At 45.3% G+C, this 25344-nt stretch overlaps 1 protein-coding gene across 3 annotated transcripts in view; it reads right to left on the reverse strand.

The window, feature by feature from the left end:
- Positions 1-240: 240 nt before the first annotated feature.
- The window catches only part of EFNB2 (ephrin B2), a 496270-nt gene continuing 471166 nt past the window's right edge, over positions 241-25344 (reverse strand). For 2 of the 3 annotated variants that reach the window (XM_033948723.1, XM_033948724.1), the window contains exon 7: positions 755-993. In XM_033948723.1, the coding sequence (XP_033804614.1) occupies positions 904-993 (90 nt within the window). In that variant the 3' untranslated portion in view covers positions 755-903. Of the gene's footprint in view, positions 994-25344 lie in introns of all 3 variants that reach the window. The other variant, XM_033948725.1, reaches the window with a different exon arrangement.

A 25344-nucleotide genomic window follows, 5' to 3' on the forward strand; every position in this document is an offset into this window, starting at 1 on the left:
GGATATATACCCCCCTTTTATAAATCTGTGCTAGCAGCTGCCGCACAACAACAGCCCCAAAGCTCTTTAAATCCCTATGGGCTTCGGGGCAGTTACTGCAGTGGCTTGCACTATATGGCTTTGTAATAGAGGCCTATAGATAGCAAAAATGTGAAGGATTGTCAAATCCCACATAACAAAAGTAAATGTAATTAAAGGAGTTACAGAAACACCACTTCAAGTCTTACTCAGAAATAAAGATTCATGTAACAAGTCAGAAACGAAGATTTCATTTAAAATGCTATATTACACAGCACACCTTCCCAAGATGCTTTGAAAACACCTCTAAATGTCTTTTGTATACACTTTAGTTATAAACACATGACTAAAAGGATGAAGACTCCAAAATGGGTATGCAATCAGATGAGGTGTCATAAAGAAATCTTTCAGAGTTTACTCTTTGTGATACGAGATTTTTAAATCCAATAAGCTGTTGAGCTGCAGGCATTTCTCTGAAAAAGGTATTATGCTTTATTTTCTCCTGTGTAAATAAATATTAATACACAAAGAATCATAAAGACCTCCAGATAGCAGCAGACCACCAAGTTTCTTCTGTCCTACATGTACCAATTATTCAAACTTTATAGTAAATATTCGCTGGACTTTGAGGGGGCATCTCTTGTACAATGTAGACAGGATGTCCATAATCTCCACTGACTTTTTCATAGTGAGGGCAGAATACACCATCTGCTGTCCTTAAGGGAATGACAATGTCACTAGGCTCTGAACCATTGTTATTGCCACCGCGTTTTGGGGTGGCTAATGAACTGAGTGACAAAGTAGCTGTGTGTTGTGAATGCTTTCTGTGCCGTCTTCGGTACTTTAATAAAAGCACCACCAATGTGATGATGATGATAATGAAGATTATGCATCCAGATGTAATCCCTGCAAATAAGGCCACTTCAGATCCAAGTACACCGGTATGTCCAGCATTTTTACCATCTGTACTAGAACCTGGAAAAAAAGAAAACGAGCAAAAGTAAGTACAACCAGCATATCGCATTGACTGATTTTTTTTTATTTTCTTGTCATTTCAAAATATTCAGAGGTATGGTTGCCAATTAAAAATAACTTAAATGTTTAAAGTTATATTTATTTTCAGCCGCATAATCTGTGTTAAGTGCCACCTTAAAATTCATATACATATTTAAAGGAAGAAAAGAAATTAGAACTTGTAGCACAAAGTTAAATTATGGGTTTCTCTCAAAAATAATTTGTATATTTTGCAGATATAACTATTTCTTGGTTAGGAAGAATTAGTACTATCAAATTGCTGGGTTTTCCTTGATTATATGTTTGTTCACTCAGCTTCTTATTAAGAATTCAGCTTATTTCTTTTCTGAATTAAAAAAGCATATGATGGAGAAGTTAAAAAAACCTAGAATCAGTTATGAAATTTTGATGGTTTCCTGAATTTCAAATATTATCGGTATGCTGTTTTTGAGATCTTATTTTCTAGAAAAATACAAAGTCTAAAATGCACTGGGTTAGGTTAGACCAGTGGTAGGCAATTCCAGTCCTCGAGAGCCGGAGCCAGGTCAGGCTTTCAGGATATCCACAATAAATATGCATGAGATAGATTTGCATCTCAAGGAGGCAGTGCATGCAAATCCATCTCATACATATTTATTGTGGATAAGTCTAAGTATGTAGTACACGTGTGACTGTCCAACTGGAGCAGTGTACGTGTCTTTGAGCACATAACCGAAAATGGCTTGAGACAAGCGGTTGGACAATCATACATGTACTACAAAACCGCGCGATAATGGCCCCAAAGCCCATAGAAATTTAAAGGGCTTCGTTACCGTGCAGCAGCCGCTAGTGTGGCTTTGTAGAAGAGGGGGTTAGACTTATACTTGTATTTTTATGTTTTTATTGTGAAGAGCGAATAATAAATCATCTTTCAGAACATCTAATAATAATAATAACAACTTTATTTTTGTATACCGCAATACCATAAGAACATAAGAATTGCCATCTCCGGATCAGATCCTGGGTCCATCAAGTCCGGTGATCTGCACACCCGGAGGCCCCGCCAGGTCTACCCTGGCATAGTTTTAGTCCCCATATCAGAGCGGTTTACAGAGGAAGAGACTGTACATATACAGTGATGTTACAGAAAGTATTGTCAGGTACATTTGTTTGGGTTTTTTTTGAAAATCATTTTTATTGAGGAGTCAACAAGAGAAACCAACGAAGTACAAGGATAAAATGAGATGGCATCCAGCAATAATATCATAATGTGCACTAACAAAAAACACTAAGCATTGCATGGAAACCCCAGGATATCCAAAAGCAGGAACAATGCGTCTCCCATGTCATCTCCAACAAATTTTATAACATAACAGACCCTCCCCTGAAATCCCCTTCGCAGAGAACTACACACACACTAGATCAGTCACCCCAGCCTCTCCCACAAACATACCCCAAATACACACACCCGTCAATCACACCCCCCCCTTACCCTCCAATCTGGAGACCAGAGGTAAGCGCAAAAACACCTGCCACAGGGCCAAATATGCCAGCACCTCAGAATTAGAGGAACTTTTATGATAATTAAGCTCAAATCGGGCCAACTAGGTCATTTGATGAATCCAACAATCCAGAGGGATAGACCCCACTTGAATCCAATATTGTAGGATCAGACGTTTAACCATCAACAAAGTCAGGTAAATAAATCGCCTCTGAGGAACAGTAAGGCCTTGTTCTTCCAACAGGGTCTGGTCACCAAGTAGCAACGTTTTATAATCCCACTCTATAGTGCGTTGTAGAACTAAGTGAAGCTGCGCAAAGGAGAAGTTCCATAAGGAAAGCTCAGGACACTTCAAAAAGGAATGCAAGAATGACCCTGACGCCCCTCTGCACTTGATGCACACAGGCTCCTCCCAGAAACCCATGTGAGCACCTCGTGCCATGGTAATGTATGCCCTATGAATTACTTTAAATTGGGTCTCCTGCCAGGCCACAGATTTCACAAAGGCATACAGGGTTTGAAAAAGTGCCAAAAAAGAGTCAGGGATGTACTGTGTAGCCAAATCCCGGTTCCATGCATCACATAACAGAGTCAGGTGCCCCCTAGAGGCAGACGATCGCACCACCCTGTACCAGATCGAAAGAGAACTCAGTAAATGCACATCCAGGGGTCCACAAGTCCACTCCTCACCATGCTGCAAACAAAGACTCTGAACGTAATGTCGAGCTTGTAAATAGGCAAAGAATTGAGTTTTGAGAATGCCCCACTTGTCCTGAAATTGGGCAAAAGAATCAAAGACCCCCGTATCCCCATCCATCATATGAGAAAGGGTCCTGGCCCCCCGAAAAGCCCACGCAGCAAATGGGGAACTACCTAACCCCGACGGAAAGCAGGATTGCCCTGAAGTTGCAAAAAGGTTGATGCCCGCGGAGAGAGCGTCTGCACCCGTCGCCACCACCTCCATGCCTGACAAAAAGGACGCAAAAACTTCATTTTGGATTACAACTCGCCCCTTAACCCCCTAGGTACAAGCAAAAGGTTCAAAAAAGTATATGGGGCACACCAGCCCGCCATCCAGCAGATGAGAATCGAGCCATCCCCGTCACTCCCTCATGAATAAAGCGTATTAATGCCGCCACGTTGTAGGCACGAATATCAGGAAGGCCCAGGCCCCCCTCCTGCTTATGTTCAAATGTATTTTATTGAGCACAACAAAACAGCAAACAGGAAATAAACCAAAGACAAGCAAGCTCATCATTTTAAATAACAGTAACTCCACAGAATGCACCTCCCTAAATAACCCCCCCCTCCCAACACAACCCTACCTAAAATAAAGTAAATTAACCCCTCCCCAGGGTCCTCCTTCCAAGCAATACACATTCAGGAAATCAAACAGTGGTCAGGCACATCCAAGGAAACAAATGGAAACAAAATGTAAAAATCAACAATTCAACAAGCGGCTGCGAGCCATCGGGGTCATAGTCGTCCAGAACGGCTCCCAGGTACTCTGGAAAATACAGCCTGGAGGAGAAGAAAGGTCAATCACATCTCGTTGTTTCCACATCAAGAGGGAGATCATCCGGCATCTCCAAAGAGAGTAATCTGGAGCCGCAGCTTCAAGCCAGGTAAGTAAAAGGCACTTCAGGGCCACTAGAACAGTCCATTTAAGGAAGGTGGTAGCTCCCCTCACACGAGGGAAATAATGAGGAACAGTTCCAAACAATAATAGAGGGGAGCGACGGATTGTAATGTTCCAAATTCGCTCCACAAAGACAAAAACTGCATTCAAAAAGCCTGAACATTGGGGCAAGTCCAAAACATGTGTCCCAAGCCCGCCTCGGGAGCCTGACAGCGAAGACAGGCAGCAGATTCCCGCAGGTGGGATAAATAAGCCCTCTTGGGGGAGACATACAAACGGAAAACTAACTTATAATGTTGTTCCCAGAAAGTGGTATATTTCCAGAAGGCAGGCAACCTATGGATAGCATGCAGAAGCACATCATCCGGCAAATCCACCGCCAGGTCTCGTGCCCAAGCATCTCGTAAGGAGGAATGATCAAACAAGGGGGACTCATCTTTCAAATGGTGATGATAGAATTTGAGGGGGACTAGAAGTTGGGAGCCTATAGTGAAAGCCGTAGATAACAGCTCATAACAAGAGGCATTCAAAGAGCCTGAGGGTAAAGAAGAAATATAATGATGAATTTGCATATAGGCAAAATAATCAGTGGGTGGGAGACCAAACTCTTCTCGCAACTGTGCAAAAGGTTTAATTTTACCATTATCATCAACCAAGTGAAATACATAGTGAATTCCCCTCGTTTGCCACTGAGCAAAACTCGGCCCATCGATCCCAGGTAGGAAGAAGCCATTAAAACGGATAGGCAGGAAGGGAGTTACAGAAGCAGAAAGAGCATGGAATTTACAGACCCAGCGCCAAACCTTCTGCAAGGGACGGTGAAGCACTTTCGCAGAGAGAGATTCAGGCACAAGAGAAGGAAGAGCATGAAAATAGGCACTAAAGTGAATAGAACGAAAACAGAAAAGTTCCAAAGAAGTGTTAGTGAAGTACCCCTAAAAAGGTCATTAATGTGGCGCATGCCACAACCAACAGTCAAATAGCGAAGGTTCAGTAAACCCTGTACGACGGAACCGCGGCCCTCTGGTAAGGCAAACGAGGCCGCTTTCCAGACCAAAGAAATCGCTGAACCAAACGTACCAAGCGTCTCTCATCTCGAGAAGACAAATAAAGAGGGAGGACCTGAAAAACATAGAGCCAACAGGGGACAATAAGCATGTTGTAAAGGTGCACCCAACCCAAGAGGGAAAAGGGGAGAGTACCCCAGAGCTGCAATTTATTCTGAAGGGCCTGAAACAGCGGCTCCACGTTCAAGCGATACAAAGTGGACAAGTCCTGAAGGATAAGGACCCCCAAGTATTTCAAGGCTGTACCCTTTTGCATGTACCTAGGGGGTTAAGGGGCGAGTTGTAATCCAAAATCTTCATTTCAAGGCTGACTCTGCCCAACAGAGAGGAAAAACACCCCACCACCGGGAACGCAACTCGGGCGGGAAAGGCAAGGCTAGGGACTTGTCCAGATTTAGTGACAGACCAGAATAAAATCCAAACTCGGAAACAAGATCCAACGCTGCCGGTAAAGAAGCTTCAGGCCTAGTGAGAATCAAAAACATATCATCCGCAAAAGCCAGCGTCTTCAACTCAATCCCATCAACGCAAAGGCCCCTCACATCTGCAAATCCCCGAAGAGTACACAGCAAAGGTTCTAAGGAAAGAAGAAACAACAAGGGGGAGAGGGGGCAACCCTGCTGGGTGCCATGAAGAATAGAGAAAGAATCCGTGCGGGTCCTGTTGACAAGAATCGAAGCCCATGGGTTAGAGTAAAGAGAGCGTATTGCCGCAAGGTAAAAGCCCCCCAACCCAATATATTCCAAGGTACGAAACAAGAAAGACCAATGGACACTATCAAATGCCTTAGAAGCATCAAGACTGACGAACAGAGCAGGAATCTGGTGGGAATGACAGTGGGCAAGCGCAAAGAGAACCTTACGGACATTACAGACTGATTGATGCCCTCGGACAAACCCAACTTGATCCTCATGAATAAGCTCAGGAAGATGAGGGGCAAGACGATCAGCTAACATGTGGGCAAAAAGCTTAAGATCCACATTGATCAAGGAGATGGGGGCGATAGGATCCCGGGGAGTCAGCCTCCTTGCCAGGTTTCAACAGTAAAAAAATAAGGGCCTCATTGGCATAACGTGGGAAAGAGCCCCGGGCAATAGCAACGTTAAAGCAAGCCAGCAAAGGGCCACAAAGATGAGGAAAAAGAAGCCGATAAAAGTCACCCGAAAAGCCATCCGGGCCAGGAGCTCTATCAGGGTGAAGAGCCTTAATAGCAGATTCCAATTCAGCCGCTCTAAAGGGGCTATTAAGAGAAGACGCTACTTCGTCGGACAGGCGAGGGAGACCAGAAGACTGAAGATAGTCCGTCAATAAGTCCGGTGAAACGTCATCAGGAGCAGCACACAACCTGCTAAAAAAGTCACAAAGCACTCCGGAAATATCAGCCGTTTTGGACACCATCCCCCCACCTGGGGTCCGGAGAGACAAGATCAGTTTCCTATTAGTCTCAGCGTTAACTATACGGGCCATGAGACGCCCAGGTTTGTTGCCAAAACGTTGAAAGCGATGTTTATGAAAAGCCAACCATCGTTGGGAGCGAGAATGAAGCAACAAATTTAAAGCCTCCTGAGTAGACAGGTAACATTCTCGAGTCTCCCGTGAAGGATGTAAATGAAAAGATTGTTTAGCCACTCGGAGAGCCCGCTCCAAGTTGATGATACCTCTATTGATTCGCTTGTTGCAAGCACTCAAAAAAGAAATAATATGTCTCCTAATCACCGCCTTACCAGCCTCCCAAAACAAAGTTCGATCAGTCAAATGGGCAGCATTGTGAGTAGAGTAGTCCTCCCATTGGGCCTGCAAAAAGGTTTGAAATTCTTTATCCTTAGCAAGATAGGCTGGAAAGCACCAAGATGGGGTCCGAAGATATTCAGAATCCAGAGAAACATCTACCCAAATCGGAGTATGGTCCGAAATGTTCAAGGGACCAATCTCTGCCGACTGGACAAAGGGGAACAACTGTGAAGACAAGAAGATATGATCAATTCGGGACCAGGTCCCATGGGCCCGGGATAGATGCGTATAATCACGGACTTCAGGATGTAAAAGACGCCAAGGGTCTACCACAGAAAGGGTATCACAGAAGTCAGAAAGGAGGTGACCCTTAGACCCAAAGAGGCAACAGAGGTTCCAGATTTATCGAGATCCAGTCGCAGGACCAGATTAAAGTCACCCAAAATGAGAAGAGGATCCCCAGAAAAGCGAGAGCAAAGTTGGAGCAAACATTGAAGGAAGGCGGATTCCCCTGAGTTGGGGCCGTACGCTACAAGCAAAAGATAGGATCGGGCACCCAAAGTGAGGCGTAAAAGCAAGGATCTCCCATCACTGGCCTTGTCAAGTATCTGCACCCCAAAAGGCGAAGATTTACGGACCAATACAGCTACTCCACTACGGCGGCTCTGAGAAGAAGCAAAATATACCGCACCCACCCAAGAGCGGGCCAGTTTAATGCTTGTCTTTGGTTTATTTCCTGTTTGCTGTTTTGTTGTGCTCAATAAAATACATTTGAACATAAGCAGGAGGGGGGCCTGGGCCTTCCTGATATTCGTGCCTACAACGTGGCGGCATTAATACGCTTTATTCATGAGGGAGTGACGGGGATGGCTCGATTCTCATCCGCTGGATGGCGGGCTGGTGTGCCCCATATACTTTTTTGAACCTTTTCTCCCCCTGTTGTTTCCACCTGGTGGCCACATATTGGATGATATGACCTCGCAACACTACCTTTGAAGCTTCCCAAAACACCGCCGGATCAACATCCGGAGTGTTGTTATACAAATCATAGTTTACCCACTGGGCGCGTAAATACTCATGAAACTTCTTATCATAGTAGAGAGCGGCAGGAAACCGACAGGAGCTATCCCCTCGGCACTCCCTAACCGCCACAGTCACTACGACCGCCGAATGATTCAACAGGGTAGTGTCTTCAATAGAAACTTTGTCCACTCGAGAAAATAGAGCATGGGATTCTAGTACATAATCTAATCTAGAATACATGGAATGGGGATGTGAGTAAAATGTATACTCCCTGTCAAAAGGATGTAAAGTTCTCCAGGTATCCACCACTGCTAACTGGTCACAAAGAAAATTCACACCCTGCTGCACTGTATTCTTGGGCTGTGGTCTGGCAGGAGAACAATCAACAGTCGGGTCAGCTGTAAAATTAAAGTCACCGCCCACGACCAAGTGATAAGTAGGATATTGAGCTATAATACCCAACAACCCCGAGTAAAAACTAAGGTCATAAACATTCAGGGCATACAAATTACAAAAAAGAAACTGAAAACCCCATAATTACCCCAGGACCAAGACATATCGGCCAGTTTTATCCTGAATGGTCTTATGAATGTGAAGGGGTAACTGTTTATGAACCAGGATAGCCACCCCCCGTTGTCGGCCATTATAGGCAGAGTACCGCATATCCCCTACCCACTCCCTGCACAGCTTCTCGTGCTCAGCACTTGTTAGGTGAGTTTCCTGAAGGAAAGCAATATCCACCTGGTGTTGCCGGAGCCAAGTAAGAATTTTCTTTCGTTTAATAGGAGAGTGGACACCATCAACATTAAGAGTAACCAGTCAGATTAATCATAGCTGTGCAGCATAAAAAGCCACCAGTATTGCCACAGAATAGAAGGAGAAAATAGAACAAGAGACCAGACCCCCAAGCTAGGCCTGACTCCCATCGAAGAAAGACCCCTTAGAGCCCAATATACTCCTATCCTCCCCCCCAGCCCCACACACACCATCCAAACATACGCCAACTCCCATTCATACACCACAGCCAAACCCCCCAACTCCCCCCTTCTCCTTCCCCCTTCCCCTCCAAGCATGCCCGCCCCTCCGACATGCAATCCCATAAACAGACCCCTCAGCCTACCCGGAGACCCTTCGCCCCCATCACTCCCCCGGTCTATATCCCCCGGACCCCAAAGTTCAACAAAGCAAAACAGTAAAGAATGTCCGGTCCATCGGCAGGTAAAAGTCCATCAGGGCCCAAGTCATCGATCCCAACATGCAGATCACTCCCTTGGCCTGGTCCGAGAGGCCCTCCCAGTCACTTTCCGATGTCCCGGAGTAAGGAGGATAGAACCAAACCAGCCCCCGAGACTCATCAGCTCACCGGGTATGACAGCGGATCAGCAAGTCCCATAGCAAGCAGGCTGAGAGGGCCCCCCAACACCCCAAAGTACCAATCCCGCCGCTGCGGTCAACAAAGTGCCCGAGGGCCCCTCCAGAGGAAAGAAGTTGCAGAAAAGCGGCATTAGGTAGGTAACTTCGCCAGGAAGGCTCGAGCCTCCTCCACCGTGGTCAGAGTGTGAGTCTTCCCATTGTTCCACACCCGAAGCCTAGCTGAAAACACCAGGGCAAACTTTATCCCCCGATTATGCAGGTCGGTGCAGTAGGGCGACATTGCCTTCCATTGGGCAGCCACTCGGATCGAGTAATCATTAAAGGCCAGCACTTTGGAGCCCTCGTATTCCAATGCCCCCACCTTGCGGAACGCCCGAAGGATCAGTTCTTTCTCACGCCAATTTGTGTAGCTGGCTATAGCAGTGCGGGGTCTCCCAGCTCCAGCTGCACGTGCTCCGACACAATGAGCCCTCTCACAGTCGAAGCACCTCGCGCCCTCCTCAAGGCCCAGTGCAGTCGGCAGCCACTTGCTGAATATATCATACAGCGCTGAATCAGCAACCGACTCCGGGATCCCGACCAGCCTCAAGTTGTTGCGCCGGCTTCGGTTTTCCTGTTCGTCCAGCCTGTCAGCCAACTCCTGCGACTGTTTCTGCAGCTCCGCCATCTGCGCCGCCATACTCATGTACGTGTCTTCCTGATCAGATATGAGTTGCTCGACCTCGTTCAGTCGCCGATTATGGGAGTCAAATTTTTCATGCATTTCATCTACTGCAGACTGGATTTTGTTCAGTCTATCAGCCAAGGCCGCCGAAACAGATTTTGTTATGTCGGTGATCCAATCGCCAGCCGGGAACGTAAAAGTGGCCTGGTCCGCCGCCATCTTGGAGGGGGTTGACAGAGGTTTTTCCCTGGAGCTCCATGCCGATTTTATAGGCATATCCGGCTCCCGAACCCAACTCCAAAGTTCCCGGTAGAGGCAGAAGCTTGTCCCCAGCAGGAATGCAGGACATGGCCCCAGGGGATATAGAGAGAGCAGGTAGTTTTGCCGATTTTAGTGAAGTGGGGTGGGAGCTCTCCTCACGAACGTCCTTCTAGGTAGACTGCATCACGTGACCCCCCCATCAGGTACATTTGTAATAAATTTCAAATTAAATTGGTGACCCAAGGAAGGTTAGGAAAAGTCCGGAAATATGTCAGAGGTACAACAGGTAATTTCAGTGATAAGCAAGGTGGGGAGGGTTCAGAGAAATTTATCAGAGATAGGTTTTAATAGATTTCCTGAAGGATTGGTAGTAGGGTGCACTAGAAATGAGGGTGGTTAAACATTTATTCCATTTGCCAGCTTGGAATGACAGTGTTCTATCAAGGAATCTCTTATAGACACAGCCTTTCAGGGAAGGGAAAGCAAATAGGTAGGCGCTACGTGTGCAGGTGGTGCCTGGAAACATCCACAGTCTTTTGTTTTTATCGTTGGATTGTTCTCACTGTGGAATATTAGGTCTTCTTTTTGTTTTTGTTGTGTTGTTTTTCCTTTCCCCAATTTATATTCATTGTAAACTGCTTAGATTTTAACCTTGGTTTTATATTTGCGTTATATTACATAAATTAAACTTGAACTCCAATGTAGAGAGTTGCGCGGGGACATAAATCCCACCCGTCTTCGCGAGGAATCCCCTCCGTCCCCGCCCGTCCCCGTGAGGAATCCCCTACGTCCCCACCCATCCCTATAAACTTTAGAAATAGTTATTTCAGTTAATTATGCTACTGAATTAAAGGCTCTAGTAGAAACACATTTAAAAATAAGCAAAAAGACTTTATTAATTTGGAAATATTAATTGGGAAGAATACATACTTTGTAAACGGGTTTCTACCAGAGCCTCTAATGTTTAGAAATTTTTATCAACACAACTAATATACTACTTTATCCTGAAGCAAAAAAAAAAGAATTTTTTTCCTACCTTTGCTTTCCTCATGTTCTCATTCAATTCCTTCCATCCACTGTCTCTCTTCTCTCTGCGTCTTCCATTTGCTCTGTTACTGTGCCTCTCCCTTTCTCCCCCTTCCAAATTGGTCTGGCACCCATCTTCTTCCCTCCGCTCCCCCCATAGTCTGGCATCTCTGTCTTCTTCCCTGCCAGCGTCTTCTCCCCACTCTCTCTTCCCCATTTCCTTTCAGCATCCTTCTCCCCCCCATCTTCCCCATGTCCTGTCAGTGTCCTTCTCCCCCCTCTGTCTTCCCCATGTGCTTTCAGTGTCCTTCTCTCCCCTCTGTCTTCCCCATGTGCTTTCAGCATCCTTCTCCCCCCGTCTTCCCCATGTCCTTTCAGCGTCCTTCTCCACCCCTTTGTCTTCTCCAGTGCTTTCAGCGTCCTTCTCCCCCTCATTTTTACCCATTTCCCTTAAGTGTCTTTCCTTCTCCACTCCACCTTTCCTCCCTTTCTCCCTCCCTGCCCCTTACCTTTGTGGCGCTTCCCCACCCAACCGACAACAGAACAGGCCCAGTCCGACAAACCTCCCTGCCCTGTAGCCGCAAATCTAAATTACCTTCTTACAGCAGCTGGAGTATTGAAGCTGCTGTAAGAAGGTAATTTAGATTCGCGGCTACAGGGCAGGGAGGTTTGTCGGCCGGGCCTGTTGTCGGTTGGTTGGGGGAAGCGCCACAAAGGTCCTGGCCGGCTGTGCACCCCCCCCATGGCTGCACCCGGGGCGGATCTCCCCCCCCTTTGGTACGCCATTGCCTTTTCCCTACCTGCCCTGCTGCACACAGCTGACCGGAAGTCTTCCCGATGTCAGCACTGACGTCGGAGGAAGGGAGGGCTTTGCTTAAGCCCTCCCTCCAACGTCAGCGCTTTCATCGGGGAAGACTTCCGATTGGCTATGTGTGCTGCAGCAGGGCAGGCAAGAAATGGAAAACGAGCCTCGCAGCAGGGCAGGTAGGAAAATCAGATGAGTCTTGCATTGAACCCCGTGGGATCCCCGAGAACACGAGAGGCGTCCCCACGGGATCCCCTGACCCTAGGGGACATCCCCACAGGATCCCTGTGACCCGAAGGGGACCCGCGGGATTCCCGTCGTCCCCGTTCCCGTGCAGCTCTCTACTCCAATGCTCATAGGAATTCTTTGAACGTCGGAGCTTTTACTTCCATGGCCTGAGATAAAAAACCCTAACGCAGCTTGATAAAGCAGGGGGGGGGGGGATTTAAGTTTGCAAAATAGCAAATACTTTATTTCTCAATACTTTATTCCTTTATATGCCTCTTCTGGCACAAAGATTTTTGATAGACATGGGAAGGGCTCTTTTCCAAGTCTCAGAAGGCTGGGAATCCTGCCACTTTTTGCACGGAAACATAATTTAACCCTTAGTTTGTATAGCACAATTGCTTACCATAAAGCAGCAGAATGGTTTTCTGCTTTATTTTCTAAGCAGGATCAACTAAGTTATTTGTACTGAAATATGTCTTTCAATGTACCCTCAATGTTCATACAGTACTTTCCAGAGGCTCATTCAATTACTTTCAAGTATTTTCCATACATGTGTTTCTCCTATTGTTAATGAACATTATCCACAACACCCTTTACTCCATATCCTTTCTTATTCTAAAGGACCTTGAGGTTTGGGAGTGGCTGTAGGGAAGGAGGAGGCCACTACATTCTTTATTATGAAGTTTTTTTCATTTTCTTTACAGTTTATCTCAAACAGAGTCTCTGGACAGAAGAATTCATGTCCATGATCTAAAATTTGAGCCTTGTGCTTTCGAACATCAGTGCGTACTTCCAAAATCCTACTACATTAAGATTGTAATTCTAGCCCTGTTCCTGCTCAACATGCTCTACAGCAGTGTTCTTCAACCTTTTGACACCTATGGACTGGTGGAAATAAAATAATTATTTTGTGGACCGGCACCGATCCACGGACCAGCAGTTGAAGATCACTGGGCTAAGTCGTGCCCATCTTCACTCAATCTCCACCCCAGATCATAGTACTAATTGTAACACCATAACACCATTTTTTCCATTCATTTTTCATATATACACACAATATAATTGTATTAACAACACATAATGGTTAATCACAAAATTAAAATACACAAAGCACACTGTATGCTTTTTAACATTCATTATTACCAGAAAACAGATAACCCCATGCAGGACCAAAAACTAAAAGTACTAATATTTACAAACAAACCCTAAGATGAAAGACTCTGCAAGCAGTACAACCCCAGAGGAAAAGAAACAAATGCATTTCTTCTTGAACAGACAAATCAATTACTAAATTAAAAAAAATAAAAGCATTTCCCCTACCGTTGTTGTCTCTCTCCCTCCATGTGCCTTGTCTGCCCCCCAGTGTTATCTTCAGGCCGGTCCATGGTATGATCAACGCGGCTTCTTCAGGCCGGCTCCCTGAGTGCTGCAGTGCATAAAGCTGTGGGCAGCGGCTCCTTGCACGCGTCCTGCGCCTCATCTGGAAGCCTTCCCTCTGACGTTGCAACGTCAGAAAGAAGGTTTCCGGTTCAGGCGCAGGACGTGGGTAGGGGCCTTTACCCATGGCTTTGTGCACTGCAGCACTCAGGGAGCCGGCCCGAAGACGCAGCGTTGATCACACCGTGGACTGGCGGCTGAAGAACGCTGTCTTGGGCCTGATGGAGTGGCCCTGTGGATCGGCGGTTGAAGAACACCGCTCTACAGGTCGCATTCATATTTTCAGTTTCATTTTACTCTCTGGACAGAGCAAATGGATATGCTCAGATGCACTTAGCATATACAAGTTTTTATAGCTTCTCATAGTTCCATTGGAAGTGGTTCCAATACTGTAATCAAGCCGTACCTTTCTCATAGGTCCTTGGCTCATGTATCGATCTTTATTCTCTGTGTTACTGTTCTACTTGTTCTACTTTATACTTCTCTGCAGTATGCAAGGATTTTGTTAATCTGCTTTACATGTTGTGACCTCTAGACTATTCCTAGGTCACTTCTGTGTTACCTTTTATCAATAGTATATTCGTTTTTACTTACGTACTACACTCACTTCTTTGTAAGACTATTCCTCATGAGAAGACTAAAAACCCCTCCATGGTGGTAATGAAAGCCTGTAATTTTGATCCACCATCTAACTCATTTTAAAAGATTTTCACATGGTTCTCTGGTTTCTGTTTCTTGAATTCATACATAAAACTTTGTTCTGAGACTACGCTGCTTTATAGCTGGCCTTATGGGATTACGCTTATGCATAGGTCATATGGCGTCCTCAATCCATGTTATCCTATTTACCTCAGTGCTTCAGTGTTCTCTGGCATCTCAGTGGTCTTTAGCTTTCAATCTCTTATCCAAAAGATCAGGGTCAATTTACCAGTTCAACAATCTCTTCAGTGATTGATGTATCCAGTCATTCTCCTTTGCATACTTCTCTGTGCAACACTGAGGTTTTTCTCCTGGTTGCCTTGTTCCTCTCGTGGTTTTTGCTACTTATGACCACTTTCCATGGAGCTTCCCAGGAATATTCTTTTCAGCACCTCGACTCTCCAGGCACTTTGCCTCTTTTTGTTGAGTTAACTTACTATCAACTTTCTGTTTCAGTTGGTACCACTGGCTCAGAAGTAATTTCTTTGATTTTTGGGTAACATGTGGCTGATCTCAGTTACCCATGGTCCCTCTTCTATACCAAAGTATGAGGGTACAGGAGTTCAATGACAAGGGGTTGTTACTTTGTTTTTCCTGTTCCTGTTCCTTATTTACTACTCAGCTTGTTCTCAGTTCCTTATTTCGCTGGGGAAAAATTATATATTTTTTGATTCCCCAGTTTCTAACATGCCATTCACAGGGGATAGTAGTTTGAAGGTTCCACTCAATTGTTCAACAGACTGGCAACCTAATGTATCTTATTACTTACTTATAATTTTTATCTCATTTTAAATTGTTTGTATCTTCCCACTGTAAGCTTTTAACTTTGATGAAATTTTAGATGATTTCAATTTTAAATATCTATTTGTACTGTATGTATAATGTATAATGATTGATTGTTGTGAACCGCCTAGATCTCCCCGGTATAGCGGTATATAAAAATAAACTATTATTATTATTATTACTTTCCTTCTAGAAATATACTTTCATGGGCTCAGGTCCCACTTTTAGTAACACACCTTAGTAATACTGTAACCTTACTAAGCTCCTCTTTTTCAGTAAGCCCCCCCCCCAAAAAAAAAAAAAAAGAAAAACAAGGATCTTAAACAATTCTGTTCTCTTTCCTTTTTAAATCTCTGCTTGTATCATATGCTTCCCCTATCTATTCTCTGCTGATTTCTCGTTTAAGGCTTATTACAATCCTTTCTCAGCCTTTGTGAAATGAAAAAAAAAATTATATATATAATACTTAGAATGTTATTAATCAGGAAGTTCTTTTCTCCACAGTAAGCCACTATGTCGTTCTAGTTTTATACATCGGCTTTTCTTCCTTTATTCCTTTTTAGCTTCTATGGCTATTCTTTAAATATGAATCATGCTTTTGTTATTTATGAAAATCTGTTCCCTTTTTCATTTGTATCTACTCTGGGACATGACTGGAGTCAATGGCTCATTTGGTCTCCTGCTCCATATGGGTACATTTACCAGTAGTCTTTTCTTATTTGATTCTTGAATCTTTTTGGCGTCTCCATCGCCTATGTTTAAATTCACCTCCTTTTATCTCTAGCAGGGCATGGAATTCCCCTATTCATTTTTTCCCCTTATGTTTCTTCCCTTGCCTCCATGCTCTTGTATAAGATATTGGGTGTAGGTTTTGCGAACCCAACTCTCCCTCCCATTCCCTTTTTAAAGCTAGGGAGTTCCACATGTGAGAATATGTTGCCTGCTTGTCTAAGGATAAAGCACTGTTACTTACCGTAACAGGTGTTATCTTGGGACAGCAGGCCGATATTCTCACAACCTGCCTACCTCCCCTAGTTAGGCTTCTTCGCATGGACATAGAACTGACAACCTTGTGAGCTGATGTTGGGCGGGAAGGCACTCGCACATGCACGGTGCGGGCAGTCTAAAAGCTTGTTAAAGCTTAAAGTGATTCTACACTTTTCACTGTCCAAACCAGGGCTCCGTGGATGACGTCTCCTGAGAAAAAAGAATGTTAATTTATAGTGCCAAAGCACAAGGGAAAACCCTGGCTGTCTTCGTAGTTTGGCATGGGAAAGGAATCTAACTTAACAGGCTCTACACCCATGTTAGATTCCACCACTTATCTTTGCATGTTTGTATCCAGACAATAGAAAAGACCACCTTACAGGCTCTACACCCATGGTGGAATCCTGAAGCATACGGAAAGACAGCTTCAACGTGGAGTGATGCTGGTTAAGCATGTTGAAAGGATAACTCAGAAAACCATTTAGGGACCATTTGGTTTTGTATTGTCTAAAAACATAGTAAGGAATCTAACTTGACAGGCTCTACACCCACGTTAGATTCCCCCACTAGTCTCTGTGTGAACAAGTGCAGACCATAGGAAACAAACTACCTTACAGGCTCTACACCCATAGTGGTTTCCTGTCACAGTATCCCAATGAAGAATTCACTGATGTAGATGTACCAAATGTGATGAACATCAATTTACATCTACATGTGAGCTTGCACAGCGGGGTCCATAGAAAAGAAGTAGAAAGCTGCTGAAAATTTAAAAAACAGAACTCAGTGCCTCAACATGAAGAAGTGATGGAGGTTAAAAATACCACTTCCCGGGTCACGTGACGCTATGAGCAGATAAGGACGTTTTTCCTGATCGGCTCCGGGGCCCTGCTCTTCCTCATGGAGTGTTAGTTTACTGATTTAGCACCCTGGCCGGTTCTTACAGTGGCGATTGAGCCCAGGATCCCATGGACAGATATTTAACACCTTCTCAGGAGGCAGCGCGCATGAAACCAGCTCGTAAGGACCGGGATCGTCCGAAGCCTGGTGAGGCCAAGATGCCAGCTGTGTCGGGCACCGCTGTGTTGGAGTTTACAGATACGGCGCTCAATGATATCAAAACTGCGGTAGCGCAGGTATTGGGGCCTCAAATAGAAACTCTGGCTACCCAAATGACCCGCCTGGAACAATTACTAACAGACACTGCTGCTCGCACTACTGATCTGGAACAGCGGGTGTCTACGGCGGAGGATACGATCAACTCGCATGAGTTAGACCTTGCAGCTCTGCAGGAGACGGTATGACTACAGGCGGACAAACTTGATGATCTTGAGAACCGGTCTTGTCGCAGCAATCTTCGTTTTTTGGGTGTCCCTGAAATTATTCCGGATGCGCGAATTCTTGCTGAGTTGGAAGGATGGCTAGAATTGGAGTTTTCGGATATCATGGCTTCTGACTCTCTGTGACTGGAAAGGACCCATCACCTTGGAGTGCGGCCTGCTCGAGAGTCCCGACCACGTGTGGTAATTGCCAAATTTTTGAATTATTGGCACAAAATGGACATCTTGCACCAGTACAAGGCTAAAAGAGACTCATTGAAATTTAAGGGCTCTGTTATCCGCATTAGTCAGGACTACTCAGGTGCCCTAACTGAACGGAGAAAGGCCTTTTACCCTCTTTGTGTGAAGCTGGTGGATCTTAAACATCGATTTCTGTTCATATATCCAGCTTTACTGAAGATCCAGCATGATGGCACTTGGCACTCCTTCAATGTGCCTACGGAGGCCAAAGATTTTATTAATGTTACTCTTGGCTCCTCTGTAGAGCCTCCGTGACTATGTTCTGGGTTTTATACTTTGTGACTCAAGGCCGAGGTGGTTCTTTTTGGTCTTTGTACTATTCTGCACTGATACTCATTCTTGTTTTTTGGTTGTATCTCTGTTCTGGGAGAAGTAGGGTCCCGTCTTGTGTCTCTCACGGACCTACTACATATTCCTGAGGGGATATGTCTTTTGGGTTTGTTCGGGGATGGGGAGGGATTTGGGGGTTTGGATGGGAACAGTCTACGGGGTTGCTATATAGGGCACTGTTTTTCACTGTCTTTTGTTTGGGTTTTTGTTTTCTGAGCTTGCTACCTTCTGACTTGTTATTTGATGGGTGTATCATGGTAAACACTTGGGTGAGGCTGGGCACCCGGGTGTGAGATATGTATGATATGTTCTATATATATTGTTTGTTTGGAGCCCATGGGTGATAGCACACTTCCTGGAACGTTTCTGGTATAACGTCCCAGGTCAAACGAACGAAGATTTTAAGACAATTGAAGCATCATCTGCTGATTTGGCCTGTTTACAAGAAACTAAATTAACAGTGGAGGAACATAGAAAACTGCAGCGGGGCTGGGTGGGCTCTGTATATTATGCTTCCTCCCAGGGGAAAAAGGCTGGGGGGTCCTGCTTGCTGGTCCGTAAGAGTTTGAAGTGTGCTGTCACCTTACTCCATCAGGATCCGCAGGATAGAGGTTTACTACTCCATATATCCTTACAGGGTATTGACTTTCGGTTGTTGGTCACTTATGGCCCTAATACTTATTCTCAGACTTACTTTACTTCTCTGGTTTCTTTGGGTCTGTTGGACACATCTTTGCCCCTTATAGTGGCTGGTGACCTTAAGCAGATGTTGGATGCCTCGCTTGACCGATCAAGCCTTACTGCTTTACCTACAGGCATTGTCTCTAAAGGCGTGCCTTTTCTCTGTAAATCCCTGGGCTTGGTAGACCCTTGGAGGTTCTCCATCCCTTTGACAGGGATTACACTCACCAATCTCGTGCCCATGGGACTTTTTTCCCGCCTAGACTATCTTTTGGTTTCGGAATCCTTATTCCCCCGGGTTGCAGAGGCCACTATTGGACCTATAGAGGTGTCCAACCACTGCCTCATTTGGGTGGATATTTCCTGGGGTATTTCTCCTCGGGGGACCCTTCGTTGGCGTTTCCCATCGTACCTGCAAGATGATCCTGATTTTCTAGCTTATCTGCGCAAAAGTTCGGATGATTATCTCTTGACCAATGGCCAACACAAATCAGACTCGGCCCTCTTCTGGGAGACGGTCAAGGTTGTTATTAGGGGGCATATTATATCTTATATGGTGGCTCGTCGCAAACTATTTCGAGTGGTATTATTCGCTTGGAAAAACAATATTCTCAATTGAAGCCAGATATTTACAACATTCTATCCCTGCTTTATGGGAGGAACTTCAGTTGGCCCAGGTTGCCCTTAATGCCTTGTTACATGATCGTAACAAGCGCTCGCTTTTATATCGGAAGTATAGGTATTATCGTTATGGGAACAAGACGGGCAGAATGTTGGCCACTTTAACTAAGAATTGGCAGGAAGATAGCTATATTTCACGGATTCGGACGAGTCCGAACTCTTACTATACGAAGCCTAAGGACATAGCGGATGCTTTTTACCGCCATTTTTCGGAGTTTTATGCTAGTCCAGGCCCTTATTGTGGTCCCGATGTTCTGGATTATATGGAAGATGCGGGCATGCTGAAATTCACAGCCCTGCAGAGGCAAGCTTTGAATCGGCCTATACAGGGCACGGAGATTCAAAAGGCGATAAAAAACTTACGCTCTTGTACGGCTCCAGGCCCTGATGGGTTTTCAGTTGAATTTTTTAAAATGTTGTCTCTGCGGGTGTGTGAACCACTCCTGGGTTATTTTGTTACAGCTTCGGAGGCTGGGTCGTTTCCACCTTATGCAAATGCCTCTACTATTACCTTGCTCCCCAAGCCTGGTGAACCTAGAGATGAAATCGAATCTTATCGTCCCATTTCTCTCATTAATGTAGATCTTAAAATTTTGGCTCGCCTCTACTGCTCCATGTTATATCACCCGAGCAGGTTGGTTTTGTGCAGGGCAGACACTCCGTAGTGAACGTTCGGAGAGTATTGTTGGCTATGTCCAGAGCCCAATCAACATCGACCCCGGGAATTCTTGCGAGCTTGGATGCCGCTAAGGCGTTTGACCAGGTTCCATGGCCTTATCTTTTCCAGGTCCTGGAGTATGTGGGCATTGGAGGTTGGTTCGGTTCCGCTCTACAGGCGTTATATTCAACTCTGTTGGCTTCTATTTTGGTGAATGGGATCCCCATGCACTCTTTTGCGGTTGGTAGAGGGATGTGTCAGGGTTGCCCTCTATCTCCCTTACTCTTTCTATTATACTTGGAGCCACTTCTCCGAACGATCCAGAGGGATGATGACTTGGTTGGGCTGCCAGAAGGCTCTTCCCAATTGCGAGTGTTAGCATTTGCTGACGACTTATTGCTGGCCCCGGCACAACCACAACGATCCCTGACCTGCGCTCTGGGACTTCTGGATGAGTTTCGTCTGTTTTCTGGTCTGACGCTGAACCCACAGAAGTCTTTGGTGCTTCCCTTACAACTGGAAGTTCGTGACACTCGAGGGGGCACTTTTCCATTGGTGTGGGCCTCTTCTTCCATCCGCTATCTAGGCATCCTTATACCACGGGATTTGACTACACTTTACTCTCTTAACATTCTCTCCTTGTTAACTAAAACTGGACAAAGACTGCAGGCCTGGTGATCTTACCCTTTGACCCTCCTGGTAAAATTGCTCTGTATAATATGATGGTGATCCCTCAATGGCTATACCTTCTTCAGACTTTGCCCTTACTTTTCAAGTGCTGTCATCTCAGGTTGTTTCATAGATCTTTACTTTTGTTTTAGTGGGGTGGTAAACGCTCTAGGATTCCTTTACGTACTCTTAATCTACCTCTTGCTCAGGGGGGTCTGGGGTTATTGCATTTGGGCAGGCTCAATGTGGCTTGGCAACTTCGACATGTGACTGATTGGTTTTGTGGAACCTCTCATTTTTCAGCTACTGGGGTGGAGTGTCTTGCTTTTGTTCCCTACCATTTTAGTTACTTGCTACATGTGAAGAGCCTGCCTCCACGGGCTCTGCATTTTGGGGATTTGTTTTTATTACCAGTGCGTAAAGTTTGGAAACAACTCTGTACTCAATTGGGTGTCCGATTTGATGTGACCCCGTGTTTGCATACAGCTGGTAATGGGAATTTTCTCTCTGGTATGAGTCATGGTCCAAGAAGGGCTTGTATTATTTGTCTAAAGTCTTGCAGCCTGATGGCACGCTTCAATCATTTCAGATGTTACAAGACTTTTACTCTAGCGGCTGCGGACTGGTTCTTTTACAGACAATTGCAACATTATGTTAATTCTCTCCCTGGCTCAGCTTTATCAGAGGAGATTCAGGAGAAACTGTCTGAATCCTTTTGTTTGACTGCACAGGTGCTCTGATTTCTTCAGGAGCTGGCTGGTGATTTGGATTATACTACTTTGGCAACTCTGTGGACCCAGGATTTACAGTTACAAATTACTACGGCTATGTTAAAGCGGAGTGTTCTGCTGGGGGCCAAACTCTTGGCTTCTGCAGCGGAAAAGGAAAGGCACTATAAATTTTTGGTTCGGGCTTATTTTGCGCCTGTTCGAGCCTACAAAGGGCATGTCGGCTCTACGGACAGTTGCCCTAAGTGTGCAGCCCCCAGAGCCACCCTGGGCCATATGTTTTGGTTGTGCCCGGGTATTCGGGCTTATTGGAAACGTATTTGCCTGCACATCCAGTCTATATGGCATTGCACTTGGGTGCCCACAGACACTTTTCTTTTTACTTTAAAACTTTCTTTGGTCCCTGTTAAACCAGGGGCTGCTGCATTTGTACAAAAAGCTATCTTCATGGGACTCAAAACTATTCTTCAGTGCTGGTTGTCTCCATACACTCCCACAATATCGCACTGGCGATCCCAGATGATCCAGCTGGCGGGATGTGAGCGACAGGCTGTTGTTGATATGGATTCTAAGCGAGGCTCCCTTTATCTTCGGTGCTGGTTACCTTTTTGTTCAACCTTGACACCCACTGTGCGCAGTAGACTACTGAACGAACCCATATGGCATGCTCATGGTATGATGGACCTTGGTGTGGCTGTTCCCTTGGGTGGGTGGGGGGGGTTGTTTTGTACCTATGCTTCTGGATTGATTGTTCTTTGTTTGGTGTATTTCTTCAAATTAATAAAATAGATTTAAACATAAAAGTAAAAAAAAAAAAATACCACTTCCCAAGGAAAATATTTAAGGTGAGAAGAAGACAAAGTCTCAAAGTAAGGTTTCATCAGCTTGATGAGAACATTAAGGTCCCCAACACTGGAGGCAGTTTGAGAGGTAGTTGGATAAAGTGCAGACAGACGATGCTGCTGCTCAATGCAGAAAAAGTTGGATCGGGTGTGTCAGTGTCCTCTAGATACAGACAGACTCTTGAAGATCCATGGATGCTCCAATGGATAGCTGAAAACGGTACCGTGAAGCCTCAAGGTGGTATGCTCAGGCTGGGCTGGATCCGAGGGAGTTGCTTTTTAAAAAAAAAATTTTAACGAACTACCCTTGGAAGAACGCATCGAGTTTCTCCCTGAAAGAATACACTGATTCCAGTTGCTCAACTGGTATCATGGGTGCAGCAGGAATGGATGACCTCAGAATGGATGACCTCGATGAGGATGTATACCTTAAAGGAGAGAAACCTACAAGGGTGGAGAACGATAGCATCGCCTTTAGGTCTGCATCAAGGGACTCTCTGCTGTTGAGACCTGTGACTCTGTTCATTAATGAAGAGGAGGCACCATGACCATGTAACATCAAGTGGTATCAAAGGTGTCACAGGCGTCGAAGCGTGAATGCCTGAAAACACAATGCACTTTAGAAATGACAACCTGTATCGTCCTTGAAGCCATGCATCAAATGGACTCTATACTTAATTGGTAGGGCATTCTCCACTGTGATACATCTGCGTCGACATGGTAGAAACGTAGATTACAGAAAGGCATGCATTATGCATCAACCGAAGTCGATGCTAATATGCCACCGATGCAAGTAGAGGATGTCTATCGGTTCCAGCCCAGTCGCTGGAAGTCTGACCACAGACCTATTCGAATAAACAAATAAAAGAAGAAAAACTTTTGACATTAATCAATAGTAGCTCTCTTCTTCTAATCTGTCAGAGAGGGCAAGCCAGGGTAGATTTGAAACAAGACCGAAAATCCATCGCTGATCACAACAGGCAGTAAGGATGGAAAATTGTGTGAAGACTGCTGAGCTTCGAACAAAGTTTGAAGAAAGTTCAAAAGTTCATTTTCCTTTTACTTTTCTAGATTGCTTATTTTTGAAAAGAAAAGAAAAGAAAAAACAGCAACTAGAAATACAGTGGTATCTCGGTTTACGAGTGCACTGGTTTGCGAGTGTTTTGCAAGACGAGCAAAACATTCGCAAAATCGGCACCTCAGAAACCGAGCGTGCCTCGATTTGCGAGCGGCGCCCCCCGCGATCCGGTTCTTCCCCCCCGCAATCCGGCACCCAACCCCTCACGATCCGGCACTCCCCCGCCGCGATCGGGCATCCCCCCGCCGTGATTGAGCACCCCCGCCGCGATTGGGAACCCCCCCGCCACTTCTTACTGTCATCTGGGCACCGGCTCCAGCATGTCCTGTGCATTGGCCTCCTCTTCTTGCTGGGCCTTGAGCATCTGCGCATGCTCAGGGCCTGAGAGTTCACGTTCTCTCCGAGATTCGGAGATCTGCCGTCATATTCTATGTTTCTAATTGCTGCTTGAGAACTGTTACCTGCTTCTAATTGCTCCTCTGTACTTGCCCTCGGAAGAACTTTGGAGGAAAGCTCTTGCTGCTCTGCTGGCCCGGACGATCTTAGCCATATCCCCTGAGTGATGTCACTCGGGGGAGGGAGGTGAAAAAGGCCAAGCCAGTGCTGGAGAAAAACAGAGATTTCTTTGGAAGAATTGCTGCTTAAGAACTATTACCTGCTTCTAGTTGCTCCTCTGTACTTGCCCTCAGGAGAACTTTGGAGGGAAGCTCTTGCTGTACTGTTGGCCTGGATGATCTTAGCCACGCCCCCCTGAGTGATGAAAAAGGCCAAGTCAGTGGGGCGTTCCTTTGGGGGACTATGGTGAGAAAATTTATTGTTTGATGAATGTTTTTCTTTTTTTTTTCTCTTGGAGCAATAAGACCCTGAAGCCTGTAGGTAGAGGAGGAACTAGGATGGTGGAAGTCAAGCGGCTGCAGCCCGATCATCAAATTTTTTGTTCTAAAATTTCTACCTCGTGATGCTGCTCTGTGACGCTGTTTGCATTTTTCTTGAAGCATGCCCTACGCTAAAAGAAAAGGAGTAGTGAGATAGCTACAATCTTTGCCTCTCACCTCCTCACCGGTATAGCCAACACTGCAGCGCTTTTTTGAATTGTGGACAACAGCTGACCCTCAGTCATCCCAATGACGGCAGACTTCCATGCAGTCTCGGAGTGAGGGAGCATCTGAGTCTTTGGAGTTCCAGACATCACTATCACCGCCGATGATCTCTGTACTGCTCTGTCCAGCGAGCGGGCAGAGTAGTGATTCCTTCTCCGGAGAGGAGGGGGGAGTGATGCCGGAGAAGGTAACAGGTGAAACTACACTCCAGGCTGGAGCACAGGGACAGAACACTGAGGCTGAGGATTTGGGAACCTCAGCTAAACATCCTGAGGTAACTCTGGAAACTCTATTGGAGGCCATAAGGAGAATAGATGAAAAAGTGGATAAAACCTCTTCTGATATGCAGGTACTGGTTAATAAAGTGGACTCTTTTTCATTAAATGTTGAAAAGGTGAAACAGGAGTGTTTTGATAAAATTGAATCTGAGGCTGTCTCTTTGAAAAACTCTATTGCTACAATTTTAGAGAACAATCTTTAACCTCAAGGAAGATTAAGATGATTGAAAATCATAATCGTTGCCTGAATTTGAGAGTATTGAACTTTCCAAAAATTCCTACTATGCCACTAATTGAGCTCTTTAAAAATTTCTTATAGAAAATCTGATGTTTCCGGCTGACTAGATACCACCAATAAATAAATTGCTCTATTTGCTTGTCTCAAGGAAAATCTTTGAGACAAATGAATTTCCTGCAATTGGATTAACTGTGTCAGATAGTTTACCTGTTACAGAACTTAACGGCAGTTTTGTAAAGCTCATATTC

The sequence above is a fragment of the Geotrypetes seraphini genome, chromosome 6 (genome assembly GCF_902459505.1).
Source record: "Geotrypetes seraphini chromosome 6, aGeoSer1.1, whole genome shotgun sequence".
In the NCBI taxonomy this organism is placed as follows: domain Eukaryota; kingdom Metazoa; phylum Chordata; class Amphibia; order Gymnophiona; family Dermophiidae; genus Geotrypetes; species Geotrypetes seraphini.